At 35.6% G+C, this 19213-nt stretch overlaps 1 protein-coding gene across 1 annotated transcript in view; it reads right to left on the bottom strand.

The window, feature by feature from the left end:
* The window catches only part of LOC126969497 (T-related protein), a 39987-nt gene that overhangs the window by 3865 nt on the left and 16909 nt on the right, over positions 1–19213 (bottom strand). The window contains exons 2-5 of the mRNA XM_050814968.1: positions 13318–13480; positions 4656–4776; positions 3877–4020; positions 2161–2437 (exon numbers count right to left, since the gene is read on the bottom strand). Coding sequence (XP_050670925.1) covers positions 2161–2437; positions 3877–4020; positions 4656–4776; positions 13318–13478 — 703 coding nt within the window. The 5' untranslated portion in view covers positions 13479–13480. The remainder of the gene's footprint in view (positions 1–2160; positions 2438–3876; positions 4021–4655; positions 4777–13317; positions 13481–19213) is intronic.

The following is a 19213-nucleotide window of genomic DNA, read 5'->3' as shown; positions in this document are numbered from 1 at the left end:
TATAAGATAAAATAACATTGAATAATACTTTATACAAGACATAAATAATTAAAAAAAAATACGAGTTGCACTCCAGGAGTGCCGGCAGAAGTGAAACCTTGAACAATAACGTAATTGGTGCATTTTTGAATATTTTGGAATGGTAATGGAATAATATCGCACGAATTGCTTTGTTGATCAGAATAAAAGTACAAGTATTTATGTAGTTAAATACAATATTCATTTATTGCGCTATCGAACATAAAAATTTCAAAACTTCAGAACTATTTCAATTATTTTACATTAAAAAGTTTATCCCTCAGAAAAATCAACTTTCATCCATGATAAAACGTAAAAATATTTCACGGTTCAGAAACGACCCGACTCGTTTCTGCTTTGCAATCACAATGATTCAACCACTGGTCCAATGACCGTATGATCATTAAGTTAAAATAGGCGAACTATAATTACTTTAAAGTATAAACCTTCATTCATAATCTCAACGACTGTCTTACAAATTTTCGATCAGGTCACGGGTCCTGACGCGAGTTCTACATTTTATACCCATCCCAAAGAAACGACTCAACGCCGCTAAAGAAGTTTCCACTTAAAAATGTGGATGTTTTCTATATACATTTTTCATATTACTTCCATTATCTATGGAAGTTCTCCCTCTACAAGTTCCCTAGATGATCTCTACTTTATTCATATTTCAGATGTGATTTTATACGATGTTTAAAAAAGACATCATGAATAATATTTTGTATTAGATATTTTTATAGGCAATATATTAATCCTTTAATGTTTGGGTTTGTAAATATCGAGAAATTAATACCAATAATGAAATCGGAACAAAAGACTATATAAATTTGTTTACCTTCCGCTGACCACTAATAGTAATAGGTATTACAATTTAATACTTAAAAGTCTTCGTTTCTACCTTTTTTTATGGAAGAGAGGACAAATATGTAGGTAGCTGTAGTGGTATTTTGTTCACAAAGCCATTAATTATATTTTTTCGCGAAATGCTAACTGATATGGAGCGAATGAGTGAAGAAAGAATGACGCATCAAATATATAAGGCAAGTGTGTGTGGGCAAGTCGGTCACGGGAGACCTCGTAGAACATTCGTCGACCAAATTTTGGACATATTGAGAACAGGAGAGGTCCGAAGCACCCGCAACCGGCGAGCGTGTATGAAAAGAGTAATGAATGTAGAGGAAGCGCGTGAGGTTTGTAAGGATAGAAGCAAATGGCATTCTATTGTCTCTGCCTACCCCGACGGGAACAAGGCGTGAGTGTGTGTGTGTGTGTGTGTGCTAACTGATGTACTTGTTCGATTGCCATTTACTCATATAATTACAAGAGCTACGCCCTTCGTTCTATTTGTTTCATAAGTACCGTCAAAAAGTTACCGCCTTTTCGAAGATTTGACGGTACAGAAATACAAAATCGCGTATATATTAGATCTTTATACCAAAATTCAAAATTGTATTGAAAGTCTTAATTAAAATCAGACCCTGCCATCCATTCAAAAGGAGAATGCCTCAGATCTAAGAATAACGGGTGCAAGAAACTCCACGAAAGATTTTTGTATTATTAATTTCTACTACATAAATTCATGTATTTTACATGCGAACGGAGGACGGAGACTGGCAAAAAACTAAGTATGTTGTTCTTAGTGATTTTTGTTACAAAGTTTTTCTATATTATGGTTGCTATCATCATCATCATCAGCTGGAAGACGTCCAATGCTGGACAAAGGCCTCCCTCAAATATTTCCACGACGATCGGTCCTGCCCTGCCATCATCCAACGTATTCCCGCGATCTTTAACCAGAACGTCGGTCCATCTTGTGGGGGGCCTACCAACACTGCGTCTTCCGGTACGTGGTCGCCATACGAGGACTTTACTGCCCCAACGGCCATCTGTCCGTCGAAATATGTGCCCTTCCCACTTCCACTTTAGTTTCGCAATTATTTGGGCTATGTCGGTAACTTTGGTTCTCCTTATGGTTGCTATACGAAGAGCTTAATCCCAAATCTATTTACAAGCCAAATCAAGCCTTGAAATTTATTTGAAGAACCGTATACATTTTATTGATTAATGGATACATTAACTCTATTGACTGTTTTTTGTTTATGTATACTAATAATTAGTTATATTATAAATTGTTCTTACATTGTGGATATTGATGCGGAGATGAACTCTGTTGCGGGTAGTGAGTACCAACGAAGTCCCTTTGGTAATAGCCTTCCGGTCTTTCCTTAGCGTCGAGGAAAGCTTTAGCGAACGGGTTATATTTAATCTTCAGTGACGTCACCTCTTCATTCTGATACGCAGTAACAGCAATAAACTGTGTCTCAGGAAAAGGGTATGTCATAATGCGACGCAAATCAGTGCCAACTTTCACCAGATGAACTCGTGGTTCATATTTGTGAAGAGAATTCAACATAATCTAAAAAATAAAGAAATTATTTAAACACAGATCAATATTTATATGTGGATGAGTATGTAGACAGTGAATAGCTTACTCAAAGAGATATAATTGGCATTAACTGAGACAGAATGGTGTATTAAGGAGATCAGTAAACATAGCGGTGAGACAATAATTATTACAAATGATAGTGCGTACGCGCAACCGCTAAATAGTTGGTAAAGCTACAGATTTCACACCGAGCCGTCAACATATGGATCTGGATGTATTAGATGTTTGCTTTCATGTTCATTCGCACCACATTCAATGCGAGCGTGAGAAATGTATATGAAGTAGCTACGAAACTGTAGCAGTGTAACACCTGATATCTACTTTCTATTATCAGAAATTAGTATTCTGTGAGTACTGGGTACTGTTAATTATACTCCGTTGCCACTAATGAGTTCAAAATCTCGACACAAAGAAAACATTTCGTGTATACATACGAAATGCTGGTAGCGTGCAAACATTGATACGTACTTGTATCAACTATCTCCGCTTAAATTCTCATCAATCACAACGAGATCGGAATTAATGGTGAATTTATACAGATGTATGGAATTCAGGTCTCTATTTAATAAGTTTATTTAAATTAAGATATACAGATATCTCAGTTTAATTTAAATTATTACTAGCTGATGTCCGCGACTTCATTCGCGTAGATTTTTATTGTTTCTTAAAATAATAAGCAAGTTTGGAATTGAAGATAATCTCCTGTCCTATTCCAGTTCCGGTTCCCGTTTTCGCTACCTTTACCAACATATTATGTGAATCTTATTTCGAGGAAGATAACAAACTAAACTACTATTTATATAGTTATAGTTGATCGAGGCGTTTTTAGGTTTTTCACATAGCCCGCGGGAACCGGGATAAAATGTAATCTATCTCCTTTCCCAAACTCCAGCCTATCGCTGTACCAAGTTTCATCAAAATCGGTTCAGTAGCTCCGGCGTAAAAGCGTAACAAACAAACTTACATTTACATTTATAATATTAAGTACGGATATATACGATAATTTTAAGAAAAGGTTATTGAAACCTAATGTTTAAAATTTTAATATCAAATTAATAAACACAAAAACCTCAGTCTCTCAGTCTCAGTCTCATTTGCGCAGTAATTTCACTAGCGCCCGAAACAAAGTAATGCTCACACATTACTGCTTCACGGCAGTAATATGCGCCGTTGTGGTACCCATAATCTAGCCGGCATCCTGTGCAAAGGAGCCTCCCATTGGTAAAGTTGATGATGATGACCCTTAAGACTACTAACTAGCTCTTGGACTACCAGCTCTATTGAACCGATAAGCCCTATTATCTCCGTCATATGAAGTATAGAGCTACAACTAACGGCATGCTATATAATAGACTAAGTAATGAATAAATAGTGTTATTAATTTCGAATTCAATAATGTGTCGCTTTACCTGTCCATTGCCATTTGTTTTGTTGGTGAGCTTGACTTTAGCAAATGATATAGGCTCTTTCATCCAATGCGCTCCAAAGTTTGGACTTTCTGGATGAATATATATTGCATTCGATGGTGGTACTTCTGCCTTACCTCCAGGGACCTGAGGAAAGAGTATAACAATTTATTTCAAACAATAGTATACAGTGGCAGTGGAAATACATTTATGTTTAGTAATAATCTCCTCAAAATACACACAGATTTTTCCCTCAAACAGAGACTTCAGACTGTTACGATTAATTGCAATGAATTACTAAAACGTTAAATTAACACTATTTTTATAAATAGAACAATATATTTTTTGCAACTACTTTGTTCATGGAATAAATTTAGTTTTAATCATGATTCACGCACCTACAGATAAGTTCAGATTTAAATTTATTCGGTTGTTTCCTTTAATCCTCAATAGGACTTGAGCCATGGATATTGCAAGCATTTACAGCGCAGCATTCAATGATTGCATTTTTACCAGAAATGTTTTTATTTCATTACTTCCACTGAATTTCAGCATCGATATATCATTAGATACAACTCAGGCATCAAGTGGACTTTGGCTTTCTCAACGTATTACCAAACTGCCTTACTACAAACAGCTTTCAAAATCCAGCAACACTCCGATGAATCCTCTGGTGTTGCAAGTATTTGGGCGGCGATGATCACTTATTATCATGTACCGACACGATCCACAATCTTCCTATTAGGTTTTCTAATTGTGAAATAAATAAAAGCAACTCTTACCCACTCTCCATTAACATATTTCCATCGATGGCTATCAACTTGTACGAACTCAAGCAGAACAGTATACATAGCCGTGGGGTCCAAACCGCTGGCAGTTACTTTTACTACGGGGAACATTCGCCTAAAACAAAAGACATAATATCATGTTAGAACACCGTAAGTACAATACACAAGGAGCATTCTGTGTTTAATGACTGAACATAATATGAAGAGTTTACTTCTGCTGTAGTAATGGTTATAGATCATAATATTTTCATGTGCATGGTTTAGTTACTGGCCTGTAGTATTTATCGATAATTTTAATAAGCATAACTATTAAATTATGCATAGCTATGCTTTTTTTCATAGAAAACAAACAATAAAAGTAAAATTTACCAAAAAAACAACCGACTTCAAAACACACTTTCCCAAAATAATAGTTAATCTAATTCTAGTTACGATTATTCGGTTCGATTCCCTTCCCCACTCGCCTCTAGCCTCCTCACGTCACGCGTTCGACTCAATAATCTCACCTTTAACTATGTATGTAGTTACAAACCTACCTTGGCTAACACCGACTTTAACCTTTCCAAGAAAAAAGAATCATCAAAATCAGATGCCATTGTCAGATCTGGACCAAATTGCAATAATCACACGGAAAGCACCAGTTTTCAAATAACAAAGTTCAGAGGATTACTTCGTTCATTAGAACATAAAAAAAACATACCGATGAATTGAGAACCTCGACTTAGGAAGTCGCTTAAAATGTATTAATATATTGATATACATCCTTCCACATTGTACCAAAAAACTGTTATTATTTCCGCATTTAATACTTAGGTTTTTTTATAATGAAAATAAGCGACGAGACGAGCAGGACGTTCAGCTGATGGTAATTGATGCGCCCTGCCCATTACAATGCAGTGCCGCCCAGGATTCTTGAAAAACCCCAAAAATTCTGAGCGGCACTACAACTGCGTTCGTCACCTTGAGACTTAAAATATTAAGTCTTATTTGCCCAGTAATTTCACTAGTTGCGGCGCCCTTTAGACCGAAACACAGTAATGCTTACACATTACTGCTTCACGGCAGAAATAGGCGCCGTTGTGGTACCCATAATCTAGCCGGCATCCTGTGCAAAGAAACCTTCCACTGGTAAAGCTGATGATGATGATCCTTAAGACTACTAGCTCTTGGACTACCAGCTCTATTGAACCGATAAGCCCTATTATCTCCGTCATATGAAGTATAGAGCTACAACTAACGGCATGCTATATAATAGACCTACCCCCTTATTCATAATGGTCCGCTAACTTTAAACAGCCGCTAAGGAGTGTTTTTTCTCATTCTGACTTAGGTCGATAGAAGAAGACAGAGTGAGAATTAGCAATGCTTTAAGTTAGCAGACTATTATGAATAGGGGGGTAAGTATAAAATGTTAGAAATTATTAGCCTAAGAGATTATCATTTGTGAAAAGGTATAAGTTTAGTCCGTCTGAGTATGTAGATACACTCTTTCTAGAATTAGGTTTAATCGTAAAAAACACGTTATTTATTTAATGTTAAAGGGTTAATATGTAACCTAAATATATGACTGAAATATGTATTACATCTGAAGCTAGCTGTGAATGTATTATATGTGAATTTGAATGGATTTATGCAAAAGTTCAATGTATATGTACTGTGCATTGTTGTAATGGTGTTTTTGTTTGATTAATAAATATAATATTATTGAAAATAAGCTTCAAAAATTAATTGAAATTAATAATTTTATTTTATTTAAACATCTTAAATTTCAAATTTTAATACTAAAACTTCGAAGCTTTCACTTCTATCCACAATCTCTACAACTGCAAATTTTTCATTATTATAACTTCTAAGAGAACAAACAAGTCTATCCTGGAGCAACTTCGTATTGGCACCAGATTGTCCATAGTCTGCTAAAAAAATATCTTTTTGGTCTTGGTTTGGTTTTTTGGCCACATTGCCCACTGGGAAGGACCCAGTAATTAAGACAAACTGATAAACATAGGCAAGATGGAGGGGAAAATACCACGCGAACCTAGCCGCTGGTCGGACCAGATCAAGACACTCACTGGCCTACCACTTATGACCGCAATAAGGAAAGCCGACGACCGAAAGGAGCTGAAGGCTTTAGTGACCAACTTTACGAAAACTTTGAAGTACGGACACGACCTTCAGAAGAATGCGACCAACAAGAAGAACGTCTAAACAACAATGTCTACACAGCGTACTAAAGAAACACAAATTTCTTAAATTTATTTCTTTAAGAAATTGTTTTACGAGAAGACCGTTATAAGCTGTAGGTAAAGACTTAAATCTTGTGAATAGAACAAGCAATAAAACCAACTGTTGCTTTACACGAATTCAATAGTTTTATAAGCCGTGAAGGTGTAGTCTACGGATGTTTACTTAATTTATTGCTGTATAAGCAACTGGTTTTAATGTAGGAAAACCACTTTTGTGATCATACTGGCCGAGAACATTTTCCACAAACATATTACGAAACAGCTGCAATAATTATTTGCTACGATAAAGTATATACAAAAAATTTACGTTTTTACAAGTTAGATATCTATATTAATACTAAAAGTGAAAATTATACCTCTTTTAAAAAGAAATGCGCAAACGGATGAACATGAAATTTAACACGGAACTGAACTTTTTGTGGAGGAATTGTTTTGTCTGGTTATACTTATGTCAAACGCTCGATGCCTGCAGTGTCAAAAAGAGCTGTTCGCCAAGAACGTATGTGTGTGATGGGTGACTTATGGCTACTGACGAAGCCTAATAGACTATTTTTATGCGATACGATTCCTTAGAATTTAAATTAACGATAAACAAAATAAGAAACTTACAAATAGATTCTGGTAGGACACTCTACTAGTATATGCATTAGTAAAAGGGGATATATAGGGTAAAATAATAAATGTTGAAATTAGACACACATGGCCCTTAGGGCCCAGAGGAGCAGAAACAGTATAACATACAAGGTATACCTTAGGTACCTAAGGGGAGCTAGTGGAAAACCAAGCGCTGGCAGCTAGTTCAATCAACAGATCAGCCTAGCTATCCAACGTGAAAATGCTGCCAGAATTGTTGGTACACTTCCCCGTAATGATGATTTTAATTTCATGTAATCATGTAATGATAGTTAGTATAAGTATTGTTTTGTTTGAATAAATATTATGTTCACATGTGAGTGATGCTTGGGGAGTTTGGTAATATTTTATGAGCAATGATCAATTATACAAAATATAATATTAGGGGTTAATGTATGAAATTGGCAATTTGTACTGGGAAATTCAAATCATTTTGATGGAACGAATATTTATTCATATGAACTATTTACACTCGTCTGTTATTACTCTCATTTCACGGGATTATTATTAGGGGAAGATTATCTTTGCAGTAGAACTCTGTGAAGTTGGACTCAAAAAAACTCTGTGAAAGCAGTTTGTATTGCTTGAGTAAAATATGGGCAAATGCGACTTGACATCTTGTCTCTAGGTGAGCGGATACTGAGCGGCACTGCATTGTAATGGACAAGGCATCTCAATTACCATCAGCTGAACGACCTGATCGTCTCGTCCCTTATTTAAAAAAAATTGCCATGCAAGATTAATCCAATTCGTGGACAAAATGCTAGTCAGTTGAGGCGAGGTCTGGCGAGTATCCAAGATGTCGGAGGGTGTCTAAATCTACATAGACAGGACATTCTGTAGAGTTAAAACGGCTTCTCGACGCTTGTGAGGTCCTACGGTTGACGAGTAGATGCTGTCTCACTGCGATATTCGCTGTCATTGTTCAAAATTTCAGTACAATAGAAATTATATATAAAAACTGCTATTATTGCTTGACCCGATCTGAGAAGGCTGTAGTGAATTACGCTTTTCATCACACATTACGATTCGCGCCAAAATTCCTTAAATTTCGCTACTAAACTCGAAACCGCGAGAGGTCGCGGGTTCGAGTCCCGTATCATTCATAAAGTTTGTTTTCAATTTTTATTTGTGTAATTAATTCAATCCCAGTGAGGGTTATCCCTTTGAAACATAACAAATTGTCTTCTAGTCATAGTTTTCTCTACGGAAGCGATTTAAACAAGACTGCATGGTGAGTATCGTCTAACACAGCATTGATATAGTCAGCTGTTTTTGCTGCATTAATTCGTTTTCAAAATTCACTCTATATATTAGTATATACATCTTTACTTAACCAAATCGAAAGGTAAACAATATAACGTTGTAATTTTTTTAAAGAATGTTCTAGTTCATGTGCAAAGAATTTCATTCTATAATCTTGTATCAAAGAAATTTATTTTAATCCAAACCTACCGATACAAAAACGGGAATTTCATACTTAAGCTCGTATTACCTTATACATATGTACGTATAAAACATTATAAATTTATTAAAACAAAACAAGTCTTAAATCCATATTTACAAAACTATGACTACATTAATTTAAAACTATCATTACGTGGAAGCGTACCAAGAATACTGGCATCATTTCCGCGTTGGATAGCTAGGCTGATCCGTTGACCGAAATAGCTGCCAGCGCTTGGGTTTCCAGTAGCCTTATTGAGGTGCGGAGATAATACTTTGAACATACTCCGCGCCTCTGAGCCCCACGGACCAAGTGTCTCGACACCGAACGGCACAAAGATGTAAGACTCACTGAGACCGACATATTTGCGACGCTTGCTGTCTTCGGCAGTCGAAGTAGCAACCACAGCACCAACTGACGTAACTTGGACATGAGAAGGAGCCAGAGTGTCGACAGAAGTCGCGTCCCACACAATGTTGTATAAAACATTAAAATATTAATACAAATGAAAACTCACTTTTCCTAATTCTTGCAATTTTTTCTAAGAATAATTATAACAGCCGAAAGTTCCACACAATGTTTGTCATTAACAAAATAGCTTACTTCTGTATCTATAAATGTATCTATAATTATTATGTTTATAATATGTTTCTTGTTTTAATTGTTTGTTCGGAAGCTCTATGTGCGTCAAGGGTAGACGCATCATGGCTCAAACGGAATCATTTAGATGTCCTGCGCTAATTAGTAAGACCTACAGTGTTAATAGTTGAAAACTAGCCGCCCTCAGCACTCTGTTAGCACTCGCAAATGCGATCACGTCCTGTGTAAATAGAACATTGTTGTATACATACAGTTGTGTGCTATGTAGGTACCAAGGAGTAAGTATAATAATATAGAGAACTAGATTTAGGAAAGAAATGATCAAGAACTAAGTGGGAGGCTCCTTTGCACAGGATGCCGGCTAGGTTGTGGGTACACAACAGCGCGGATTTGTGCCGTGGAGCAGTAATGTGTAAGCATTATTGTATTTCGGTCTGAAAGGCGCCGTAGCTATTTAAATTACTGGGCATGAGACTTAGCATCTTATGTCTCAAGGTGACGAGCGCAATTGTAGTGCCGCTCAGAATTTTTGTGTTTTCAAGTTGTAGTGAACATCAACTAAACGTCCTGCTCGTCTCGTCCCTTATTTTCAGAATAAAAAAACACGTATACTGTAACGACTGGTTTTATGAGATAGAGTTCCCGAGTGTCAATCCCAGTAGATGCAAATATTGTTTATAATAGTCATTTTTTTATTGTTTCTGCAATCGGTCTGCAAGCGAAATTTTTGGAGGAACTATAACGTTTGAGTGGAGGGGCCAATGCCGCGCCTGCTAACTATAATATTCAATAATATTATGTGGTCACGATTCAGTCGCATATCAACTGGAATGTTTAGCATCTCTATAAACAATACATTAGAGTGTTGTTTAAGACGGTAACGACCGTTTTTAAGGTATTCGTGGATATCTGTTGATTTCGTAAACCATTGTTTATTGACAATTGCCCTCAGTATGACGTTTTGTGCGAGTGTCTTTTCTATGCATATCGTATTAAATATATCGTTGTCCTGCACAACTGTCAAAATTACAATAATAATATCTGTGAACGGCTGGATCACTTGGCGTTGCGTGGAGACGCTCTTCACTGTCTCTTCTAATATATTTATCACGGGGAGTGTTCGGAAGAGCTGTTTAACCTTCGCACGACACGCCACTTATTAGGATACCATCCCCACCATCTGGATGTGTGGCGGTCCTATACAGTGCGGTTTTCAAGGAGCTCGCTTCCACGTACTACAAAGCTGTGGAATGAGCATCCATGTGCGGTGTTTCCGGGACGATACGACATGGGTACCTCCAAAAAAATGCGCATTCACCTTCCTTAAAGGCCGGCAACGCACCTGTGATTTCTCTAGTGTTGCAAGAGAATCTGGACGGCGGTGATTATTCAACATCAGGTGACCCGTACGCTCGTTTGTCCTCCTTTTCCCACATGTACACCCGACCAGTGGTGCAACAAGGGTCCACCATGTTTCTCTGCTAGCATGTTTAAAATACTATTGGCACTGTTCCAAAAACGATGCATCAACGAGGCCGATCAGAAATTCTTTCCTCACTCTATTCAAATCAATAACACAAGTTTCGTTTCCTTCAAAGATTATAGAATAAGTTAATATATACGACGACGAAACTCAACTACAAAAAATAACAAATATGTACAAAACTACGCCTTTATTATAGTTTTGAAATAGCAATTTAAATACCTTCCTATATTAAACAGATACATTGTCTAGTATACGTTTTAACGAATGACTAATGTGCTCATAAATACAAAACATATTAAAGATCAAAAGTGCTCTTTAAAATTAAACTTTGTTGCTTTGAATTGCAACAGTATAATTATCTTCATATACTTTATGAGAGCTGAGTAAAACTGCGTGTATTTTGAATGATTATAGTCTTTTGAAACATGCATGATAAACAACGAAATATTTTTTGTATTTTGGCATCACTTAATAGTATTTGATAACTCCTGCCCATTAATAATAATAAAAATGATTTATGCAATATATAGCAATGTTTTTCTGGAATAATTTTACGATTTCATGTAAAACGTAATAAAATTTATAATCTAATGATAATAATAGAATGAGCTTATTTCGTAACCCAATTACTAAAACATTCTTGGCTCAGTCAAAGTATGAATTTAATTCGGCATACGCTTATTTAATTAATTAATTAATACATTAAAAAATTTAATAAAAATGTAAGAAATAAAAACAATTACACTTTAACAAAATCTTTAAAATCATAGCTTAAAGTTAGCGTTCTTAAAATTAAAACATAAGCATCAATTACTAACTTTTATTTTTATCTTGTGCACGTAAGAACAGTTTGGCATACTAACATAGAATTAAAAAAAAGATCACACACATATACGCACACACCACCAGTGGGAGGCTCCTTTGCACAGGATGCCGGCTAGATTATGGGTGTGGTACCCATGTTTTGCTCCCTACCCTCTGCGGTAGGATACCCTAACTTGCAGAGACTAGCTCCTTCCGAAAGCTTATACATTATTATTAGCAAACTCATTTAAAAAGGTGTGTTTTTTTTATCAAAATACCAGATGAGACGAGCTGGACGTTCAGATGATGGTAATTGATACGCCCTACCCATTACAATTCAGTGCCACTCAGGATTCTTGAAAAGCCCAAAAATTCTGAGCGGCACTACAATTGCACTCGTCACCTTGATACAAGATGTCAAGTCTCATTTGCCCAGTAATTTCACTCGCTACGGCGCCCTTCAGACCGAAACACAGTAATGTTTACACATTACTGCTTCACGGCAGATATAGGCGCCGCTGTGGTACCCATAATCTAGTCGGCTTCCTGTGCAAAGGAGCCTCCCACTGGTATTGATAATACTAAACCATTTTAAGCTATTTTTCAAATATATAATTATATAAAAATTATAATGATATTGACACACTTTTACACAAATTATCTTGCCCCAAACTAGGCATAGCCTCTACTATGGGTACAAGAAAACGATATTCAATACAATATACTTAATTAAACATACATAAATACATATAAACATCCATGACTCGAAAACAAACATCCATATTCATCATATAAATGTTTGCACCTACCAGGATTCGAACCCAGGACCTCTAGCTTATTAGTCAGGGTCACTTACCATTCGGCTATATGGGTCGACGATTTTTCGATAATACCTTTACTTATTTACAGTTTATGCGAAATCGTATATCTACTACAACTGCACTTGTTACTGTTTTAAGCTATTTTTTATGATTCATAACTTCTTTTTCTTACACAAATAAGTCAATCTTGTTTAGTAATTACTCTACATACAATGTACAGAATAAAATGTAAAATGCTGAAACTGTTGATATATATTGAAATTAACAGAGTCGCAATGAATTTCTTGCCACTTCTTCTAATTAAAGCTCAACTTTTTCGAAATGGTGATAATATCTTTGACATTCATTAGTGTCATTTTTATCCAATTGAATAAATGATTTTGCTCTTTCAATAATTAAACAACTCAACGCGACTTATAAAACATCTCCAAAACCATATTAAACCTTTATATCTGTTCTGGCACTTCAATTTTAATTTACAAATAACTCAATAACCTTCTATATTACTAAGTGCTTACTACCTTAGTTTACTAACTAAATCAATATTATATTTTCTCTCTCAGGACCCAATTGTACCCACACAAACGAAGCAAGTTTACAAGGTTCCCGATCTACATCTTACCTGCCATTTTTTGTTACAATCATCTCATTGGTGAGTGTTTGGAACCGGACCCATAGTTCTCGGTCGTCCAGAGCCACGTTGACTTCCCTTTCCCGACCAGCTCTCGATCCTCCACCGCCCACAGTTGGCTCCACTGCGCTCAGTATGTGGGATGCGGCCATATCTAAACAAATAACAATCAGATAAGTACATTATACCCAATAGTATGACATAAGCTGAGGTACGTCATTCTCCACTCTGAGTGTCAATCCCAAAGTTTGCTATTTGTCCGACATAAATCGGGTTATGCAAAGGCCGCGGACTTTATTCCATTCCCATGTTTTTTTCTTATGGAATAGGAGGACAAACGAGCGTACGGGTCACCTGGTGCTAAGTGATCACCGCCGCCCAGATTCTCTTGCAACACCAGAGGAATCACTAGAGCGTTGCCGACCTTTAAGGAAGGTGTACGCGCTTTTTTTGAAGATACCCATGTCGTATCGTCCCGGAAACACCGCACAAGGAAGCTTATTCCACAGCTTTGTAGTACGTGGAAGAAAGCTCCTTGAAAACCGCCACACATCCGGATGGTGGGGATGATATCCTAATTTGTGGCGTGTCGTGCGAAGGTGGAATTTCGGCGGCAGGAATCAGGTTGAACAGCTCTTCGGAACACTCCCCGTGATGAATGCGGTAGAAGACACACAATGAAGCGACGTCTCTACGCAACGCCAAGTGATCCAGCCGTTCACAGAGCACTGGGTCCCCGACAATTCGAGCTGCTCTGCGTTGCTATTTTTACTAAATATGCGTATTTCACGGGGAGTCTTCCGAAGAGTTGTCCGAACTCATTCCATTATCATGGTATTGGTATAGGGGCTCCTTTTTCCGCAATTTGTTTTACATTTTTATTTAAGATTACCTACAGAAACTAAAACATACCACTATACCATTCCACTATAACTAGCACAGAGGTATTTAAAAAAAATGATAATTGCGATTCTTAGAGGCAACCAGAGATGCATGAGAAATAATTTTCTAAAGTCGTGAACGATTTAAATTAAATTATTATCTTAAATATTGCAAAGCCTACGTTTAATGTCTAAGTCCGCAATCGTTAAAGACAGATTTCAGATAGCCTAAAAATATCATTACATGGAAGTGTACCAAGAATACTGGCAGCATTTCTGCTATGGGTAGCTAGGCTGATCCGTTGACCGAAATAGCTGCCAGGGTTTCCGGTAGCCTTATTGAGACGTGAAGATAGTACTTTGTACATTCTCAGCGCTTCTGGACCCCACGGGCCAAGTGTCTCGTCACCAAAAGGCACAAATATGTAAGACTGTATATATTTATTACATAGATGTCGTTGATTATTTTAAATATAAACATCCCTGACACGAAAACGCACATAATAAATTCATCATACAAACGGCGCCTATTTCTGCCGTGAAGCAGTAATGTGTAGGCATTACTGTGTTTCGGTCTGAAGGGCGCCGTAGCTAGTGAAATTACTGGGCAAATGAGACTTAACATCTTATGTCTCAAGGTGACGAGCGCAATTGTAGTGCCGCTCAGAATTTTTGAGTTTTTCAAGAATACTGAGTGGCACTACATTGTAATGGGCAGGGTGTATCAATTGCCATCAGCTGAACGTCCTGCTCATCTCGTCCCTTATTATAATTTAAAAAAAATGCAAGTACTTATTGCTAACTGTCTCAATTGTCAATCACCAACCACTGGGCTATACGAGTCTTCAAAAGTAAAGCTATTTTGAAATCAAAAAACGATACTTAGTAGAACATTTAGGTTGGTTATATATTGTGCGTTCGACTCACGATCTTTCCGGCCACTGTTTAATGTATTAATTAACGTAGGCTAACACGGCCGGTTCAATGTCCTGCGAGCATTCCCCATCACTATTTTGACAACCATTACATTTCACTCGTATATGGAAGTAGTTCCTGAAAAACTTCCAAGACACAAACATCACATTATAAGGAATTCGTGTTTAAAGTTTAATAAATATTTGTGTATTCCATACATGTGGGTTCGGCTACCAAGTCATGATGTCATTTTAAGAGTGACAGTAGGGCTGCCATTTTTTTTCTCTCTGTTAATATTAATCACGTGACCAGTTTTGTGTTCTTAACTCAATTTCGACATGATTGTAGTTTACAATGTTTTTCTGGAATTACGTCCATATAGACTGAGAAGAATAAGATATAAAAATCTGACAACACACATATTTAGTAAATAATAACCGATTTAAAATTAGTCAGACTCGCACGAGAATCCATACGCGAAAAATATAAATTATTTTCTCGATTTTTTGAACATTTTCGCTTATAACTTTTTTATTTATAGTTCTACGGCAAAAAGTTACTAGACCAAAGTTGTAGAGAATTTAATTTGCAACAAAAAATGTGTACAATTTTTTTTTTCAGATAAATAGTTTAAGAGATATATCGTAAAAACCATTTCAATCCCTATTTCAATATGGATGCCGTGGGACAAGGGTGGCGACCCTACAAACTTAGTTTTAGCTTTAAACTGGACTAACTTTTCAATGGACTAATAACACTGGACTACTCTGTAACCCCCTTATTCATAATGGTCCGCTAACTTAAAACAGCAGCTAAGGAGTGTTTTTTCTCATTCTGACTTAGGTCAATAGAAGAAGACAGAGTGAGAATTAGCAATGCTTTAAGTTAGCAGACTATTATGAATAAGGGGGTAAATTTTTTGTAAAATAGTTAATTTTGTATTGTTTTTTTTTAAATGTTGTAACGGCAAAACTTATACGTATACATAAATAATGTAAATATTTCAGGTTTATAATATACTGCTTTTTATATTATGTATGTATATTGTAATGGATAACGATACTTTGTTACAGAACCATAAAATGTAAAAAAAGTGGATATAAACCGCGCGAGTTGAATGATAGCCAGGCAGTGGGAGGCTCCTTTGCAACTGATGACATCGACCCCTATTTCTGCCGTGAAGCAGTAATGTATAAGCATTGCTGTGTTTCTGTCTGAAGAGCGCCGTAGCTAATAAAATTGCTGGGCAAATGAGACTTGAAAACTTATGTCTTAAGGTGACGAGTGCAGTTGTAGTGCCGCTCAGAATTTTTGGGTTTTTCAAGAATCCTGAGCGGAACTGCATTGTAATGGGCAAGCAATTGTCGCATTATACTTCTAAAATCACCAATCAAATGTGCCGTTTGCATATCGACGACTTAAATACGGCAAGGTATGGAACCTTGTTCTAATAAGCGAAGATAATGACAGTCGTAGACAGGATCTATCAAAATAGATTGACTATTTGAATTTAAACAATATGTTATGTTTTTAAAGTATATACAAATTATATATAAATACACAGATAAAATTTTATTTGTGTATTCATCTTATAAGTGAGGTTTATTTGTGTATTAATCCTAGAAGTGAGGGTTATCACTATAAAAACATAACATATTGTTTAGATTTACAAGAGCGACATCTCAAGTCAATTTTCTAGTATGCAAATATTGGGGTTGAGCAGGTTATCAACTGTAAAGTAGGTCATGTAGATGAAGCCACAACCTGAGAGTTGAACAGAGCAAACAGAATTTTATAATGAGGCGGTACTCGAACGGTTAGCTCAGTTGGTTAGAGCACCGGCACGGAACGCCGGAGGTCGTGGATTCGAATCCCGCATCGTTCATAAAATTTTGTTTTTCAAATTTTATTTGTGTATTTAAATTCTTATGTGTAAGGTCTTATGCATAGGGAAGTGTTGTGGGGAGTTGTCCTAGGCGTGTACGCTACCGAATGTATTCCACCATCAGATTCGGGATAAGTACTGAAAAAGCAACGACGCAAGAAATACTACCATGAAGAATAATGTTTTTTTTTTAATATACTTAAGTAAGGTCAAAACGTTTGAGTATTTCTGTTGCATCAATTAGCATAGTCTGTACAAATGTTTAGTCAATTGATGAAGCTGGTAATGTTTATAAAGTTACATATAGTCTTAAAATATAAAACTCTTTATTGGCGACAAAATATATGTACGTTTCGGGATTTGAACTTCCGGAGACAAAGTGATGGGCTATTTACCCAACGGGTAAACTGTAACTAATAATAATAATAAAGAGAGTTGAACAAGATATAACAAGATTTACGATCCATACGTCACTCGAACGTTGGCTCAGTCGGTAAGAGCGCTCGGAAGGAACCAGAGAGGTCGCAGGTTCGAGTCCCTCACCATTGATTACTTATTTAATTAATGAGCGATTCCGAGTGAGGAATAAGATCACCTCTGCATCAATAAAGGAATAAAAGGCATGAAAGGCATTTATTTTCTCAAAATTTATTCCTTTAGAATTCTTTTTGATGTCATTTCTTATACTACTACTGCTTCGGATACAAATGGCGCTCTGAGAGAGAAGAAGCGGCGCAAGAACCACTCCCAGCATTCTTTTCTTGCGCTCTTTTCAATAAAAATATACAATATTGTACAGTCATTTCTATCGCTATAAAATAATCACAATCTAGTCCCAGGCTGTCCGATCATTTAGATATTCAGCAGTGGAGTAATAGGATATACGACAGAGCCATTTTTTTATAAAACATTTAAATTTATTTATAGATAATGCCTGAACAGTGGCTGGGATTTTATTATAGAAGTGTATACATTTACCCTTAAAGCTATTATGTATCTTATGAAGCCTACTAGAATTAGTTACAAGCAATCCTTTATTTCTAGTGTTATAATAATGAAAATCACTATTAAGAGCAAAAAGGTGACGATTTTTGTGAACATATATTAAATTTACATAAATGTACTGACAATGAACAGTCATAATATTTATTTCTTTAAATTTTTCTTTGAGAGCACAAATTAAACCAAGCTGATATATAGCACAATTAGTTGACAATTACAATGTAGAATTTGTTAGTGCTCATATATTCAATTTATCCGAGAGTCAGTTCAAGTGCCAACTTAAAAAAATCTGGATACTTTCTGATTTATATACTCACATACTTTCAAATAGGTACCTACTATATTACTAAATATCATAAGAACTTTAGGCTAATATTATTGTGAATAGAGTCATAATTTAGTGTACATTTGTGTAATTAATTATTTCTTTTGTTTTCCTTTTTTTGTGTTTTAATAATTGTTTATTAAAGTTTATTATTACAAATTGAATATACTCCAACTAGCCAATTTACAACATTTACATTGATTTATTTCTTTTTAATTTCAGTTAGTTATTGTATGAACATTCTATCTATGTACTTAGCATTGTATACCTTATGGTTTTACATAGTTATATGTGGATAGCGTATCTGACGACAATTTTATTAGTTTTCTAAGTAATTTCTGTATAATTTTCGTTTTGTATATTGTAATTTTGTAGTTTTTACTTTTGGTTTAAAACATCTATGTTTTTTTTTTGTTTTATTTATTGTCCATTGTAAACATAATTAGTATTTAATTTATGGAACTGTTTTGTCTTCTTGTTTATGTATATTTGTAACTCACTATTGTAAAAGACTGTTTTGTTCCTGAATAAATAAATAAATAATGCACTCTGTGAGTTGTAGTTGTTTTCCTAATAAAGAATAAAAAAATAACACTTTAAAAAAAACAAATTATTTATAATAATAATTAAATATTTTCATTATTCATACACACATCTGGTTTTATATGAATCACCTTACCCAATATAAAACATATATCAGCGCTATACGTGCAAACCGACATACCAACAGATTATTGTAAACTAAAAACATACAATTTATTAGTGCCCGTGTCACGATCTTCAATATTGTTACCCTCCGTGTTTATTTGTTTATTTATTACTTGCCCTAATGCAAGTAACAAATTTCACTCCTTACATGCATAAACTTAAATATAGTAA

The sequence above is a fragment of the Leptidea sinapis genome, chromosome 1 (assembly GCF_905404315.1).
Source record: "Leptidea sinapis chromosome 1, ilLepSina1.1, whole genome shotgun sequence".
Lineage (NCBI taxonomy): Eukaryota > Metazoa > Arthropoda > Insecta > Lepidoptera > Pieridae > Leptidea > Leptidea sinapis.
This window is presented reverse-complemented; position numbering and strand designations above follow the sequence as displayed.